This window comes from Ochotona princeps, chromosome 30, assembly GCF_030435755.1.
Source record: "Ochotona princeps isolate mOchPri1 chromosome 30, mOchPri1.hap1, whole genome shotgun sequence".
Taxonomy (NCBI): Eukaryota; Metazoa; Chordata; class Mammalia; order Lagomorpha; family Ochotonidae; genus Ochotona; species Ochotona princeps.
Genome location: NC_080861.1, coordinates 16,534,229 through 16,551,147, shown reverse-complemented (window position 1 = coordinate 16,551,147; position 16,919 = coordinate 16,534,229). Strand labels below are relative to the sequence as shown.

Genomic DNA, 16,919 nt, shown 5'->3' with positions numbered 1-16,919 from the left:
AATAATCTTTTTTAAAAATAAAAATTAATGTAATCTATCACATCAACAGGCTGTGGAAGTTACACAGTCATGGCAATATATTAGGGAAAGTGTTTGCCAAACCCAATACCCCTTCATGGCAAAATCTCTCAGTGGTATTTACTTCAGCTGCGTGTGTGCCAGGACCCGAACAACACGCAGTGCAGATTAACACCGTCCTTAGGCAAGGCTGGCATACAAATTCATGGAGTATTTTCTGACTTTAAAGAAGAGATATGTGTAGTGAAATGTTGGTGGAGCAGAATCTCTCAAGAAAGCAGGTGAATGTCTTCAACGTGGTAAAGAACATCCACAGAAGAAAGATTTTGAGAGAGAAAAAGAGAAAAAGGAGGAAGGGAGGGGGGAGGAAAAAAAAAAGAAAGGAAGAGAGGCGGGGGGGAGGAAGGCAGGAAGAAACTCCTACGTTTAAGGTATAGTGCTTGAATGAGAAGAAATTTGAAGCTTCCCACTGAGATCTGAAATAAGTATGTTCCCTCTCAGCAGCATAAATAAATCATAAAGCAAAAAAAAAAAATGCCCTGTGGCCTGGTATATTAACCTCCAAACAAGAACACCTACCTTTATATTTATATAGCAGAAGGCACCTGCTACTAGGCGTGGGTCTCTGGCTCTCACAAGGATCTGTTCCAAGGTACTGTTGCCTGGCAATTTAAGAAGTTAGCATTCAGGCCTGGTGTGACAGCCTAGTGGCTGAAGTCCTTGCTTTGCATGCATCAGGATCCCATATGGGCACTGGTTCATGTCCCGGCTGCTCCACTTCCCATGCAGCTCCTTGCTTGTGGCCTGGAGAGCAGTAGAGGACGACCCAAAGCCTTGGGACTCTGTACCCACGTGGGAGGTCTGGAAGAAGCTCCTGGTTTCAGATTGGCTCGGCTCTGGCCATGGAGGCCACTTGGGGAGTGAACCAGTGTATGGAAGATCTTCCTCTCTTTCTCTCGTTCTCTTTTTAAATCTCGCTTTCCAATAAAAAACAAATAAATCTTTTAAAAACGAAAACAAAACATAAAAATGACAGCTTTGAGGACATGCATTGACCCAGCCAGAACTCCTCAGTGCCCCATCGATACCAGGCATTCTGCCAGGCTGACCCCTGGTCCCCAGGGTGGATGGGGAAGGTGGGTGTGGCAGGAGAAAAGTGTAGGTTTTCTCTCAGGCTGAGCATGCGCTGGCCAAGCTGACTGTGGTTCCCTCTCTGCAGAGAAGCCATGTGGAGACCCACCTTCGTTCCCACACACCATGCTGCAGGGCCGCACGGGCTTGGAGATGGGGGATGAGCTGCTGTACGTGTGTGCCCCAGGCTCCGGCAGCGGGCAGCGCGAAATGGCCTTCACGCTCCTGTGTAACAGCTGCGGGGAGTGGTATGGCCTGGTGCAGGCCTGCGGGAAGGGTAAGTGTCCTGGACAAGCCACCGCCAACACCAACTCCTCCTTTTCCTTGCAAGCCCACACAGTGAAGGGTTCCCCTATGGGTGGGTGCATGTGCGGTGGCACCCACTGCTCTGGTGCTTTGCAAAGAGCTTTGTCCACCTGTTTGCTGAGCTCTGCGCCTGCAGCATGACTGTGACCCAGCTCTTCATTGTCCTTTGTAGGGGAGAAAAGGGTGAGCGGGTTAACAAAACCTCACCTCCTGAAGAAAGAGTTGACTTTTTGTTAGCTTTTGAGTTTGTCTCCCTGGAGAGCGTGGGGAGCGGCTGACCCCACGTGTATGTTAGGTGGTCACAAGATGGCGGCTGGCCGAGGGCCAGGAGGCGGGATTTGTCTCGCCAGCAGGTTAACAGGATAGGCTAATTCCCCCGCTGCGATTGCTGGCCTATCAGATAGCGCCAAGTGACCCACGGGGAGAAGTGATTGGTGGAGAACGATATAAAAGTAGCCGGTGAAAGCTGGACTGGGACGGACGGGCGGACAAAGACGGAGGACAGGGCACGACTGGGGGGCGACGAGGAGACTGGGGAATGAAACAGAGAGTACGGGAAGAAATGTGGGAAGAAGGGTGGTGGAAGAAGCGGGTAGGAAAGCTTAGACAAATGGCGACAAGCAGGAGCAGCGGAGAGGTTTTAAACGCAGCCGCTTTGGGCAGTGAAGGGTCCGGTTGCCAGCTTTTCCCGGACCTCCAAGAGTATAACTTGGCATTTTTAGTGTCGCCGCTGCTGGGTGGCGGCGACAGGAGAGCTCAAGATGGACCATCCATGTGGGCCTCAAGCAGCAGGGCTGGTGATCAAGATGACCCCCTCCTGACTGCGAGACTGGGCTGTGATGAGTACATCAGAGGATGTCCCACACTGGGCCTCATTGAGAGTTGATTCTTCTCTCTGCACTTGACCTTTGTGGGGGCCTTGAGAGCTACTCGGTGGGTTGGTTTAAAGGCCCTTGAGTGGGTGTGGGACTTCAAGACAGCTGGGACCACGTGCACCCCTGCCAGCCCTGTTCCCTTGCACAGTTGTGACAGGTTAAGTGGCAGTGGGGCAAGCCAACTCTGGTGGGTGGACTCCGCGCCTCACTTGCCACCTTGCTGTGTTCTTGGCCTGGTGCTTTCTGAATGCCAGGTGTGGCCTGAGACAGTCTCATGAGTCTGATTATTTCTCTGAAACTCAAAAAGCAATCATGGTGAACACTAAGACCTCCCCCACACCCCCCCAAAAAAACCTGATCTGATTCCCCAGGTGTCGCTCTTCCATCATCCTCATCCCCTTCTTGAAGGTCCCAGAAATGGGATCCATTGTGGGACTAGGGCACAGTTTCTGAAATGTCCTGCAGTCTCACTGGGCTCCTGTCACCCCAACACTCAGCCAGGGACCCCGTCTGATGTCCGTGGCATCTGGGTGCCAGGCGGAGGCTGGATCCACAGAGGAGGGATGCCCCAAGCACTGTGCTGCTACGTCTGCGAGCTTCATGCACTTTGTTGCTGTGGTTTGCTGTCTTCACTGCTATTCACTCTCAGAGTGTGAAAGCACCACTGTTCCTCCATCTGGTCTGAGAGTGGTGGCCCTGAGGACCGCTTGCCAGCCTCTCTCCTCGGCTCTCCTTCTTGGCTGCTGCTTTGCGCGGGCAGGAACTACTTGCCACGTCTCAGTACTCGCCTGCCCAAGAGAACCAAGCGTAGGGACTGGGCTTCCTTCTGGTTGGAGGCAGAGCCTGCAAAGGAAGGGACTCATACTCACTCCGAGCTGCTAAGCCTGTGTCTGCGGTCACACTGGCCTGTGAGCCACACCTGCCCAGTCACGTGGTCTGTTTACTGGCCTCAGGAGAGGGAGAGCTAAATGCTGGTTTTGTGTGTTGGCCATGGTGTTTCTTTTCCTCACTGCTGTGCAAACGAGGGAGAGCTCTCAGCTACCAGGCAGGGAACTCTGGTCTCTGCCCTTGGCTGGGTACAGACTGTTAGAGTTTTTGTGACTGTAGGTTTAACACACAAAGCAGCTGCATCATCTTAAGATATCTGTATACACTAGAGGAATCTCTTCATTTTGCTACAATTTATAAATGTTTTTCGCAATGAGCATCAACTTTTTAAAAAAGCTTTCTTTAGGTCTTTGAAAGTTATACACTGAGAGAGAGGCAGAGGTCCTCCATTCACTGGATTCACTCGCCATTTGGTCACAATAGTTAGAGGAAGCTCCTGACTCCTGGCTTCGGGTCGGCTCAGCTGCAGTATTTTGGCCACGTGGGAAGTGAACCAGCAGACAGAAGATTGTTCTCTGTCTCTCCTTCTCTCTGTAGATCTGCCTTTCCAACAAAAATAAATGAATCTTTAAAAAAGAAGGATGAGGGGCCTGACATGATAGCATAGTGGTTAAAGTCCTCGCCTTGCACGCACCGGGATCCCATATGGGTGCCGGTTCTAATCCCGGCGGCCCTGCTTCCCATCCAGCTCCCTGCTTGTGGCCTGGGGAAGCAGTCGAGGATGGCCCAAAGTTTTGGGACCCTGCACCCGCGTGGGAGACCTGGAAAAAGCTCCTGGCTCCAGGCTTCAGATTGGCTCAGCTCCAGCTGTTGCAGCCGCTTGGGGAGTGAAGCATTGGACGGAAGATCTTCCTCTCTGCCTCTCCTCCTCTCTGTATATCCGCCTTTGCGATAAAAATAAATAAATCTTTTTAAAAAGTTTTTTAAAAAGAAGGAGGATGGGGAAGATGAGAAGGAGTAGAGCAGGGAGAGGAGGAGAAGAGAAGAGGAGAGAGAGAGAAAGAAAGAGAGAGAGAGAGAGAGATGTTAGGCACTGTTGCTAGGCCAATGGCAATACATTCCTTCTGTTTCCTCATGGTGGTCCTTCAAGTCCACGGAGAATGAGATTTGGTCCAGCCTTGTTGGGACCTCCAGCTAAGTTGTGCTAAGGAACAAGGCAGTGCGTGCAAATGAGAAGCCAGCAGTCCCGTCCCTGAAGCATCAGCTTCCTGCCTTCACATTAAAGGGATAAAACATCGTGGCTTGTGTGAGTTTGTACCCAGTTACAGCATGTGGGACCATGGAGCATGCATCACCCAGCAGGCTGGACTCGGCTTTGATGCACCGAGACCAGCCGAGAGTTCCTCTCTATTGACCTGTCATGGCTGTAGGCTCCTGGCCATGGCAGATCTGTGGCATGTGCTGTCCCAGGGAAGACCAGTGTTCCACCATGGGTAGGGCTCAGGAGAACAGGTAGCCCAGACAATCAGCAGCTGGGGGTGGGGGACACACTAACAGTGCCCCATACAATGCAGAACCTATTATTTACTAATAATTTTCAACTCGTGCTTGTGATTTTAAAGAAAACATCAAGAAAGTGAGACTAATGAACTAGCTGAGATTTCAAGTAAGTAGCAAGGGCAGGCTTTGTGGGCCAGCAGCATCCCCAGTGAGCACTGATTGGAGTCCTGGCTGCTCTACTTCTGCTCCAGCTCCCCGCCAATGCACTTGGGAAGGCAGTAGGTGATGTCCCAAGTACATGAGCCCTTGCCGCCCAAATGGGAGACCTGGATGGAGTTCCTGGCTGCTGACTTTGGTCCAGCACAGCCCTGGGTATTGCACCCATATGAAGAGTGAACCAGCAGATAGAAGGTTGTGTGTGTGTGTGTGTGCCCCTCTGCCTGTCACTGTTTCTCTCCCTCTGTCATTCTGCCTTCAAGCAAATAAAATTAATATTTTAAAAAAACAAAATATAAAATCACCTAAGCTGTCATAGATGCATGTGCTATTGAAACCACCACCAGCCCCCCAAATGCAGAACATTTGCATCATTTCTGAGGTTCCTTGTGCCCATTTCTACAATTGTTTATGTCTTTTAATCTTTGCAAATCTGGGGTTGAAATGGAACGTCCCTTTTACAGATGGGAAAACAGAGGTACGGGATGATGCTGTGACCCGTGTTGTGTCACCCAAGCCTAAAAAGCAGACCCGGGAGTGTCTTCTCCCGGCCTTGGCATTACATCCACGGGCTACCTCTGAGAACTTAGACACCTGCAGAGAACTCAGGGAAGGGCAGTTTCTCTCTTTCGCTTCTCTCTTTCTCTCTCTCTCTCTCTCTTTCTCACTCACATCATGAGGCCTGTTTCTCTTTTTCCACATAAACTTCTCTTCCTTGCTTTTCTGCACCATTTGAACAGCACTGCCTTCGTCAAACCAAGCATGGGTCTGCAACTGAATTTAGAATTTCCTCACCGGTGTTGCCGTATTTGTCCAGGGCTTCTCTTAGCTCTTGGTTATTTCTGGCTTGTCTGGTTGTTCTTTTTTGAAACTACTATTTTTAAAGACTGTGTAGCCAAGAGCAGAGGGGTAAAAGAAGAAGAAGAAAGTATGTGTGGGCTTCCAGAAATGCAGCAACACGGCAAAGACGTGGAAAGTGGCAGTGTTTTGAGCACCCCGTTGTCCTGGCCCTGGCCTGTACACCCCAGCCACTGATCACGACCCCGCCTGCTACAGAACCGGGTGGGGCCCAGAAGCCAGCCTTCTTTTCTTCCTGACCGATCGATGGCCATCTGCATGCATGCATGCTCTTTTATTTTCCAGAAATAGCAGTTGGGCCTAAATGTGCAGTGAATGATCCAAGTTTTGCCAGGAGAACCCAGCAAGCTGACATTTCCCAGGCTGGCTCGTACAGCTCGGAAGGTCCCTTGCTGTGTTGGCAGGAAAACACCCAGAGTCTGGAGGCGGGGAAGGGCAGGCAGGCTTGCTGGGTGATGTGAGTTGGAGAGGGCAGACAGGGAAAGTGAGAGAAATAACACCTGACCGTCTTGTGGGCAGAATCGGAAGCTTCCTGTTTCCCCCGCAGGGGAGGCACCCCAGCCCCGGGCGCCTTCCCTCTGAATGGGCAGTGTGGAGGTGCTTCTTGTTCTCATCTTTCTGGGAGGTTTTGGGGGAACTGTGGCAGGGGGAGACCCTGCTTTCTGGGCCAGAACCTGGACCTATGAGCTTAGGGAGACAGGAAGAGCTTGGCTCAGGGCCCTGGGCTTCTCTGCTGGGCCTCAGAGAACTCTAGAAGGGGAAAAACCTCACACACAAGCACCTACATGCACACAGATATACATACATACATACAACACACCTGTATATACACACACACATATATATTCATACCCACATATATACACACACAAGCACACACAGAGATACACATATAAACGCATACACACATATATACACATACTTACCTACACAAACACATGAATACATACATACACACAAGCACATACACGTATACCCACACACACATACACAAATGCAGACACTCAAACATAGACACACATACACATACATGCACATATTCACATACACATACACATATACACCACAAACGCATACATACCAGCACATACATACACACATGTGTACAGAGCTGAGGCCCCAGTCTAAGAAGGCAGAGTGGGCTGCTGTCTCCTACACTCTCAGCTCTCAGGTCTAAGCTAGGGTTTCGTGCACCTGCAGGGTTGGGTAGGAAGGACATGGCTTACCCTCGCACCCTGCTCCTTCCAGGTGTCCTTGAACTTCGCAGTCTGTTTTAACTCACAGGATGGATTTCATTTAGAACTCACTCACGGGTCATGGATCAGATCACGCCCTGGCTGGTGGGCCTGGGCCTGCAGATGGAGTCTAGCTTCGTAAACACTGTGAGCCACCACTTACTGATTCTCTCACTCAGCAGGCATTTGGAGGGTTTCTACTAACATGCTATGCACCGTGCTGTGTGCTGGATTCTCATTCCCATGGAGTCCCTGAGCCAGCTGGGCAGACAGTGCAGCAAGCAGGAGCTGGGCGTGGGGTCAGTGCCGAGCAGCGACCCCCGTTTTAGATGGATTCTGTCCCTTCTCATTGTTCTGAGGATGCAGCTAATTAATCCCATACAGAGATCGTTAGGATGCATGGTCCAGGCACCATCAAGGTCCACATTGGTTGGACGCCACTATAAGGGTGTGAACTGTCTAGAAAACAATTTTCAACTAACCCTGTGTCATCTATACCTTTTACGTTTCCAGTGAAAGCCTGTTTGTAATATTTATCACAGTAGTTAACAGGCACTTGTTTCACCCGTAGAAAGCCATTTTGACTCTTCAGGAAACTCACTGGCAAAGCTGTAGGTTGGTTGTTTTTTAATGTTTTACTTTTATTTGACAGGCAGATTTACAGAGGGAAAAGACACAGAGATATGTGGCCGCAAACAGCCAGAGCTGATCTGATCCAAAGTCAGGAGCCAGGAGCTTCGTCCTGGTTACCCATGAGGGTACAGATCTCCCAAAGCCGTGGGACCTTGCACTCATGTGGGAGGCCCAGAGGAGGCTCCTGGCTTCAGATCAGCTCAGCTCCAGCTGTTGCAGGCACTTGGGGAGTGAACCAGTGGATGGAAGATCTTTCTCTGTATCTCCTTCTTTCTATAAACCTGCCTTTCCAATAATAAATAAATAAATATTGAAAGAAAAAGAAGGGAAGGAAGGAGGGAAGGGAGGGGAGGGAGAGAAGGAGGGAAGGAAGGAAAGAAGGTAAGAAAATTGGCCCGGCGGCGTGGCCTAGCGGCTAAGTCCTCACCTTGAAAGCCCCGGGATCCCATATGGGCGCCGGTTCTAATCCCGGCAGCTCCACTTCCTCTCTGTCTCTCCTCCTCTCAGTGTATCTGACTTTGTAATAAAAATAAAATAAAAGTTAAAAAAAAAAAAAGAAGGTAAGAAATTAAAGTACTTGAACCATTCTCTGTTTGTTGCTTCCCAGGCACTTTGGCAGGGAGCTGGATGGGAAGTGGAGCGTCCAGGACTTGACCCAGCACCCGTATGGGATGCCAGTGTTGTAAATGATAGCTTAACCTGATGCGCCACGACGTCCAACCCCTTGCGTGACATTTTAAAGCACAACTTGTTTTGAATTACATTTTCCTTCGCTCGCTGTTCCCATTCTTCTTTTCCACTAGTGAGCACCCTGAAGCGCCCTTGAAAACTGAGTTTAATTTTTGTGGTTACGTCTGATTCGCCTTTTCTCCCTGCATTCTGAAGCCTTTCTTTATCCCTGCAGTTCAGCAGCTAAATGCTGTGTCAGCTTCTCCTGGAGCAAGGCACAGAGAATGCACGGGACCAGCCACTGGGCCATCCTTTTCTAACCATAAAACAGAACATGCCTTTGACATGCTTCACCCATGTTTGGTCTTTGTCCACCATTGCCCATTTTATTGATGGAAGACACAAGCGAATGGGCTCCAACTTGAGGAGCAGATCAGAAAGGATTTGAAAATTGGATTATGAATTAGCAGGTGATTAAATAGGCCAGATACAAAGCCTTAGTCTCTAAAGGCTTTCAGAAATAAGCCAGATGTGGGGGGCTGCACCCTGGCAGAGTACTCGATCTAGGTCTCCCCCCCATGAGTGTGCAGAACACAAGTCCTTCAGCCACCCCCTGCCGCCTCTCAGGCTCATGAAGGGAACTTGGATGGGAAACAGAGATGGGACTTGTATAGGAGATGCAGATTCCCAAATAGTGAATTCGGCTGCCGTGCCCCAGCCCCTACCTCTAAGGCTTCTTCAACTTTGCTGTCAATATTCCATAGCACTTCATATAGAAATCTTACACACACATTGTGTTAGATTTTCATTTCTTTCTGCTGTTGTAAGTGGCAACCTTAACTGTTTCTGTGCCACTGATTGTTGGCATATGGAAATGTAGCTGATACTTGATATTCACATAACACCATGTCCTTGCTATGCTCCAACATTAATTGTAATATGTTAACATACGGATTCTTCGGTCTATCTGTGATACACAGCACCTGCAAAATCATGACAGTTGCATTTGATCCATTTTGGTCTTTATACTTTTACTTCCTTTCTCAAAAAAGAATTTTTTTTCCCCAAAGGCAGAGAGTTACACAAAGTGATGTTTCACTCCCCCCACTGGGCCAGCCCAAGACAGGAGCCAGGAGCCTGTTCTGGGTCTCCCACATGGGTGCAGGGGCCCAAGAACGTGGGCCATCCTCCTCTGCTTTCCCAGGCCACAAGCAGAGAGGGAGCTGCGTAGGCAGTGGGGCACTGGGACTTGAACTGGTGCCCCTATGGGATGTCCCAGTGGCCCTGTGACCTCACCAGCTGGGCACAACTCCGGTCACTTTGCATCCCTTTCTGGAGCGCTCTCTGGCTCTACTTCAGACTCAGCAAGATTTCCCCCCCTTCCCTTGCAGAGGAGGCCGAGGCACACGTTGACTATGAAGACAATTTCCCGGATGACAGATCTGTGGCATTCAGAGAGCGCGCCTTGGACGCCCACCCGGAGGCAGAGGAGGACGGGCCTGCGGGAGAGGCCAGTGAAGAGGCCCAGACAGGAGACCATGGGGTGTCGGTCTCTGCAGGGGCAGAACACCTAGTCCGAGATGAGGCTGCCATGCCAAGCACCGGCTCGCCCCACACCACCGTGGGTAGCAGCATTCCCACAGACTGGCCGGGACCCCGACTCAACCAGAAGTACTTGTTCCTGTCTCCTGAGGAGCCGTTCCACAAGCCCAAGGTGGAGAAGGAGGTGGGTGAGGACACCAAGAAGCAATTTCCTGCTGGAGACAACCATAGTGGGGTCAAACGGATTCCAGGTCGTAGTGAAGCCAAGGTGGTCTCTGGCAGCCCTCACGGCCCCTCGGGACCCCTGGTGGGCAGCAATGACAGCAGAGCAGGTGAGCCAATGGTGAGCGGCAGCGATGGGTCCTGGTTAGATGGCTACCCTGTGACAGATGGAGCCTGGAAGAAAGAGGAGGCTGAGGAGGAGGAGAAAGAAGAAGAGGAAGAAGAGAAAGCGGATGTGTTGGTAGGCCTGGATGACAGTGGCCTCACGACTCCTGCTCAGCCCATTCTGGTGGGAGCCACACAGTCCCGGATTGTGGCCCCCACACGGAGCAGGGGTGTCACCCCGCCTTCAGCCCTTCCCTCTGAAACGCCAGATGTGAAAGCTTTGGCTGTCACCCCCGTGAACCTGTCTGAGACTGAGAGTGCCCGCAGTGAGCATGGCGGCACAACCAGGTTCCTGGCAACCATCCCTTGGAGAGTCACCACAGAAAAGTCTCCCATGGCCACTCTACCCTCTGACCTCACCAGCACCGCCCTGGAGACCAGGAGGACCACTGCTGCCCAGCTGACACATCATCACCACATCCCCTCAAGCAGCAGAGCAGCCACCCAGCCTCCGGGGGACACCACGGCTCCTGGGGGCCAGGACAGCTTCCCGTACCTGCTGTCGGAGGACTTCCTAGGACAGGAGCCTCTGGGGCCGGGTGCAAGTGAGGAGGAGCTCTTGCCAAGCTCAGAGCCATGCGTGGGGGACAGGTGTTCCAGCCTGGGCAGAGGCCCTGTGATCGCCACCGTGGTCACCGTCCTATGCTTGCTGCTGTTCTTGGCGGGAGTGGGAGCTGTGTGCGGCTACCGTAGGTGCCAGCATAAGAGCTCTGTGTACAACTTGAATGGCGGCCAGCGGCCCACCCGACACTACCATCAGCAGATCGAGATGGAGAAGGTCTAGCCCACCTCCGCAGGGGCTTGTGGGAGGAGAGTGGACAGTGACGCAGCCCTGGTGGGGTGGGGGATACATCTTCTCTCCCTCAGGGCTTGGCCTGGCAGGGCTGGGAGGTGTTTGACTCACATGGCAGTTTCCTCTACCATCTGCCCTGGAATGGACTCTTATGTTTGGCCCCTGATTTCAATAAGAGCTCAAAAAAAAAAAAAAAATCACACCCATGCTTTATCAGACTCTTCATCTCCTCCTTTCTTCAGAATTATAACCCCGTGCCACGAAATGGATGAAGTAGATGTAATGAGAAGAGCAGTGTGTTGAGGACAGAGATTTCTGGTCGCTGTGAGTGGAATCCAGAGAAAGTGGGTTATTTCCTTTTAATGAGATGTTGCCAAGGACAAATGGGCCAAGACCAGAGACACAGTTTAGGAGCCTGGAGATTTTTTTGTTTGTTTGTTGAAACTGGAAAGGGCTTAAGGCTGACACCGTCTTGTGGAAGGTGAGGAGACTTCCATCCGCGTGGCTATCCATCTGAGGGACGGGCAGTTGTTCTCTGAAAAAACAAGGTGAGCTGTGTACCAGTGAAGTGTCATTTCCTGTCGGAAGCCGTGGCCTCCTTGTAACTTGACCAGACTGTGCCTGAGAAATGTCTTGGAAGGCTCGCCAGGACTAACAAAAACTCAACCTTTGGTTTCCTCTCTCAGGATTAGCCACCGCTCTGAACTCCAGTGAGAGGGAATGACTTGGGAGGAGACGCATTATGTCTGATGGGGCCAAAGACTGAGGGATTGAGGACAGCTCCCGACTGGATGGAAAAGCAGAGGAGATGATGGGCAAGAATTTAATTCTTGAGTGTGGAGCTGGGAGCTCTGTGGACCCACTTGACCTTGGCTGTCCCTTAGGATGAGCATGGTCTAGTGTGTCCCTCAAACCAGCAAGCGCAGCTGCCCCTACCTAGGAACTTGTTGGAGCGGCAGGCAGGTAGATGTTCAAGCTCCCACCCAGGCTCATGAAACAGTCACGTTGGGGCTGCGGCTGGGGCCTGGCTGCTGTTTCACCCAGTGCTCCAGGGGACTGCTACCTGCTCTCGTTTGAGAACCACCAGTTTCTGATACAGTGAGCAGTGGCCTTTGAGGTCAGCCGAACCGCAGGAGACCCTGAAGATGAGCACCTGTGGCCTGTCTCACCTGGCCATCGTCAGGCATTGCTGCTTGTACCTGAGGCAGTCAGAAACCTCCAAACTGCCATCTCCCACGTTCTCTTGTGTGTTGGCCCAGAAACTAAACATGATCCATTCTGGAACCTTCTTGGAGATAGTTTTGAATGGCAAAAAGTGGTGAAGACCATAGATTGCTGCTGAGTCGCCCTGAAAATCTTAAGGGTTTTCAGGCAGTGTGAGTGAGGCCCTGATGTTTCTCTTTTCTCTTTCTTTTTTTTTTTTTTAACGGAAAAAATGTTGGTGCTGTTTTACTTAGAAGAGGGGAAAAAAACCTTTCACAATACGTTTTCTACTCTGCCACCTGTTTTTAATACACACTTTGGAAAAATAATAGGCCGAGTGGCTATGAAGATGGGTCTGCATATTCCAAGATGTTAGTGCCTGTAACTGGGTCAGCTGAAGGCCTGGTGGGACCAGTTGGAATACTGGTGCATCGTATGAAATCCACACACTGGGAATAGAATGCTGTCTACATGTGGTCACAGCCCAGCTCCACAGACTAAAAGCTAAGGCCTGTATATATTTATAAATTAGATTCTAATCTATTGCCAGATAACTCTTCTATTTTTAACTGTAAAATAACTTTCGCCTCAACATTGGGATTGTGTAACTGTTTTTATGCAATAACCCTGAACACTGAATTTATACCAGTGCAACAAATAGGTGATATTACTACAGGTGTATTAATAAGTTTCTTACAAATTATCACTACCTGGAAAAGTATTATTTTGTAGACAAGGACTGTGAAATAAACCCAACACTTTAACTTTTTCAGACTTTATTGATTGGGCGCCGTCTCAGTGTTATTGAATCTTAGAATTACGTGTCGGGGGTGATTGATTAAGATGTTATAAGCCCAAGTTGCATGTCATTCTGTTTGTTTTGAGATTGATAAATGTCTAATACTCATGAAAATGGAGGGGAGGTCAAGGGGACCTTTTAACATAAAGCTTCCGAGATATTAAAAAATAAACGATTCCCACAAACAGTTGTCCAGTGTTATTTCTCAGTCTCTTTGATCCTGGGAGTTCCTTGGAAACTCACCCTAGTGGATAGCATTGAGATGCCACCTGTGTTAACTGGCATGTTACGCCCCACACTTAGAGTTGGTCTCTGCAAAGAAACTGTGGGTTAAGGAAGAGCTAACATCTTGCCTGGGGATGGGGCTCCAAGACAACCCCATTTCAGGGACCACTCACTCCACTACAATGAAAGGCTCAGATCTTCATGCTCAATGTGTATCCTGCAACAGCAGCTGGGAGCCTGATAGCCCACCATTGACCTGATGCCTCCAAATGGGCATGGAACAAGATGCCCAGGGCACGGGCTTGCACTTGGAGAAGCACTGGGCTAGAGGTCAGACCCCTCCCACACCCCCCACTTCCCATCTCCCAGCTCCTTCCTGCTTCTCCCATACCACCAATTGCACAAGGCTTCACTTTAAGGCATCTGGAGGTGGACATCAATCCACATGTCCCTCACTCCTCCATCCAGGCTCTTCCACTGCATCCCCTGGAACCCTGGAGCTGGCATCGACAGATCCCTGGGGTTCACTGCTAGCTCACGCAGCTGACGTGAGAATTCTGCATGTTGTGGGTGCCTTGGCTCCTGTGCTGGGCTGGTGCCCACTCTTACTGTGTGCCTCCTCCCACTCTCTTTCTCCCTGCTTGCATGGAGCACAGTTGCTATTGAAGCCGCTGCAAGTCCCAGTTGGAGACAAAGTTCTAATGTGTTCCTGGCAAACCCAGGCCTCCTGCAGACACACCTCTCTCTGGGTCTCCACTGCCCAGCAGGATAGCAGCCAGCTCCGTGAGCAAGACCCATCCCAGCTGCAGGACCTCGGCGGGCGGGGGGGCCTGGTGCCTTCTTTCCACTCTGTTAGGTGGAGGTCAGAAATTTCAAGAGCCTGAGAAAGCAGATAGGGCCACAGGCCTCCTAGGATGACTGGATGCAAGTGAGAAAAATAAGCAAAATATGTTGCACAATATGATTTGTTTCTTCAAGATTAAAAAAAAACTACTGGTTTCAACTTTCTGAATTCTGACTTCCTACTACAAGAGCAAGGTTTCACACCCTGCCCTTAACCCAAGGTGGGGAGAGGAAGAAAAAGACATCCGTGACAGTGTATGTATGTAGCCTGGGACCTCCGGACTGCCACACCAGGGTGGGAGTTCCAACTCTGGGGTCCATCTTGAATCTGTCTGCCACATTGCTTCACTCCTTCCACGTCTTGTAAAATGAAGTATCTCACCAACCAGTACCGGGAGGCAGCCGGAGTCAGGCATCTGTGGGGAGACAGCATCAAGTACTGAGATACAGTGACGCACCTGCTCGCTAAAGATAGAACATGCTCCTCACAACCGTGCTCAGGGCTGAGTAGGTCCAGGTGAAGCCAGGCTGCCATGTGTCCTCTCTTTCAGAAATGCCACGGGGACAGGCCTGGGGCACCGCCCTGTCCCAAGCTGCAGGGCACAGGAAGTCCCAGAGCATAAAACCCTTGAGTGAGGCGCACTCTGGGTTCCTTCATTCGACCCACCCCACTCGCTCCCTTGTACATAGTTGAAACTCTCACACTAGATCATTCAAGCCTGGAACTACCAGAAAAAAAAGAATCTGCTGTTTGGGGGATGGCAGATGATCAAGAGCTCAGACAGCTGCGATGAAGGATTCGTTGTGGTTTTTTCTCAGGGCCCTGCTACCAACGGTGTTGCAAGTCCATGTTCAAACACTAAGACCCGAGAATGTTTTCTCTGGCTCCCATCCACCTTCTCACCACAGTTTCAGTATTGAATCTTCTTTTAAAAAGGATAAAACTGAAGTAGCTTTGGTTTACAGTTCACATTTAAAACTCAACCTTATTTCCATAAAGGCTGGCAGAAGCGGGCCCCTGTCGATTCCCCCAGCAGTCATAACACTTGCTGCCGACAATCTAACAAATCATTTTCTGTTTGCCACAGACCTGGATTCACTACAATTTCTGTGTTCAAACTGTCCCCTGATCAGAACTCCTAAAAGCATATTTCCTCCCTCAAGGCAGCCTTTGTGGTCCGTGTTCCCTATGGTATGCGGTGGCGGGGGAAGCTGAGAGCACAGGGCTGGTCTGTGGCAGCTCCCAAACTCAGGAGGATGCGTGTATGTTCCAAATGTCAGCCTGGGCTGCAAGAATCCACTCATTCCTCTGCTGTGCCTGTGTGAAGCAGAGCAGTGGCCGCAAGGCACAGTGGATGCCCTGAGCTTGGGTTGCCTTCGTGGCAGTGGAGTGACTGGACCGATGCCCCGTCTCGGTGGGTAGCCTCTCTGGCACCTGTTTGAGGAAAACAAGCAGTGTGGCCACTGCTGGCTCCACGGACAGAGAGGCGTCTTATTAGAGTGGGTCCGGAAACTCCCACGAAGCTGACAAATGCACTGGCTGTTGCAAGACGGGCCAGACTGACGCTGAAGCTCCAGGGCCAAGAATCCGGGAATCTGCTCGGCTCTTCCGAGAAACACGTTCAGGGCGAGGCTGGGTTGGGCGTGGGCTCGCATGGAGGTTTGCATGAGGGGTTTTCAGGGACAACCCTCTCTGTTTGAAAGCTGCCTTGGTTTCCTTTGGAATCAAAATGCAGTGACTGAGCTCCCCAGTCAGCTTTTGGTAAGTGCTGCCAAGCCTGGCTGTAGCATCCCAGGGTCTCTTCCTGTGGGACGGAGCTGGGGCAGTTTCTGTCCTGGCTGCTCCACTTCTGATCCATCGCCCTGCTAATGGCCTGGGAAGGCAGCAGAAGAGGGCTCAAGGCATTGAATCCCAGCATCTGTGTGGGAGACGAAGAAACAGCTCCTGGCTTAGGAGGAGTTCAGTTCAGGCCACTGTGGCCATTTGGGGAATGAACCAGTGGGTGGAAGATCTCTGCCTCTCTTTCTCTCTGTAAAATCTGCCTTTCCAATGAATAAATAAATAAATAAATATTTAATAAAAGAAAAGAAAAAAAAAGCAGCTAGCATTTCATGGACAAAGGTTATTTCCAGCAGCATGATACCCTGGAAAAACTGACATATCTGTTGAGGCCAGAGGATGTCCTGGCTGGAAGGCTGCCTGGATACAGGGACACAGGGTACCTCATCCATAACAATACTGACTTCTCAGCCAAGCAGCCCTCTGGGGACAACGGCAATGAAACCCAGATGAGGCAGGCCATTGACCTGGGGTGCGTCCACCAGGAGAATCCAGTGTAGAGAAAGAGGGGAGAGCATGAGAGAAGAGGAAGAACAGAAGGCTAACGTGTCTGGGAACCACAGGACACCTGCAAAGTGTGGAATTAAAGCGATCCCCATGACACAAAGATGCCCACCCCCAACTCTGCCCCTTACTCATTCTTTTCCAAGCCACCATGGGAGAGAGTTGTGTCTCCTAGCTGCTCTGTGTCTCCACCCCTGGCAGGCCCCATCCAGACACGTGGCTTTGGAGAGGGAAACGGGGTGAAGCAAGTAGGCGTGCTTGGCTTCCAGAATGCCACGCCACCTCCTCCAGGTCTTCTCCAGCCTCAGGGACAGCTCCAGCTCTGTCTCTTGGGCTGACTTCTCCCTGCCCAGGAAAAGCAGGGCTGACCCCAGCTCCTTTCGGGGGGGCTTCTCAGCATAGGCCAGCAGCCCCAGCCTGCCTCCCAGCTCCAGGCCACTGGCAAGCTGAGAACTCAGCAGTGGGATCAGGTGCGCCTACCACCCCCCCGACTTCAGGGCCAGGGCCCTCACGC

At 51.0% G+C, this 16,919-nt stretch overlaps 1 protein-coding gene across 1 annotated transcript in view; it reads left to right on the top strand.

Moving 5' to 3' along the window:
- SUSD5 (sushi domain containing 5) overlaps positions 1 to 11,119 on the top strand; it is a 31,557-nt gene extending 20,438 nt beyond the window's left edge. The window contains exons 4-5 of the mRNA XM_058657149.1: positions 1,238 to 1,426; positions 9,661 to 11,119. Coding sequence (XP_058513132.1) covers positions 1,238 to 1,426; positions 9,661 to 10,982 — 1,511 coding nt within the window. The 3' untranslated portion in view covers positions 10,983 to 11,119. The remainder of the gene's footprint in view (positions 1 to 1,237; positions 1,427 to 9,660) is intronic.
- Positions 11,120 to 16,919: the final 5,800 nt, after the last annotated feature.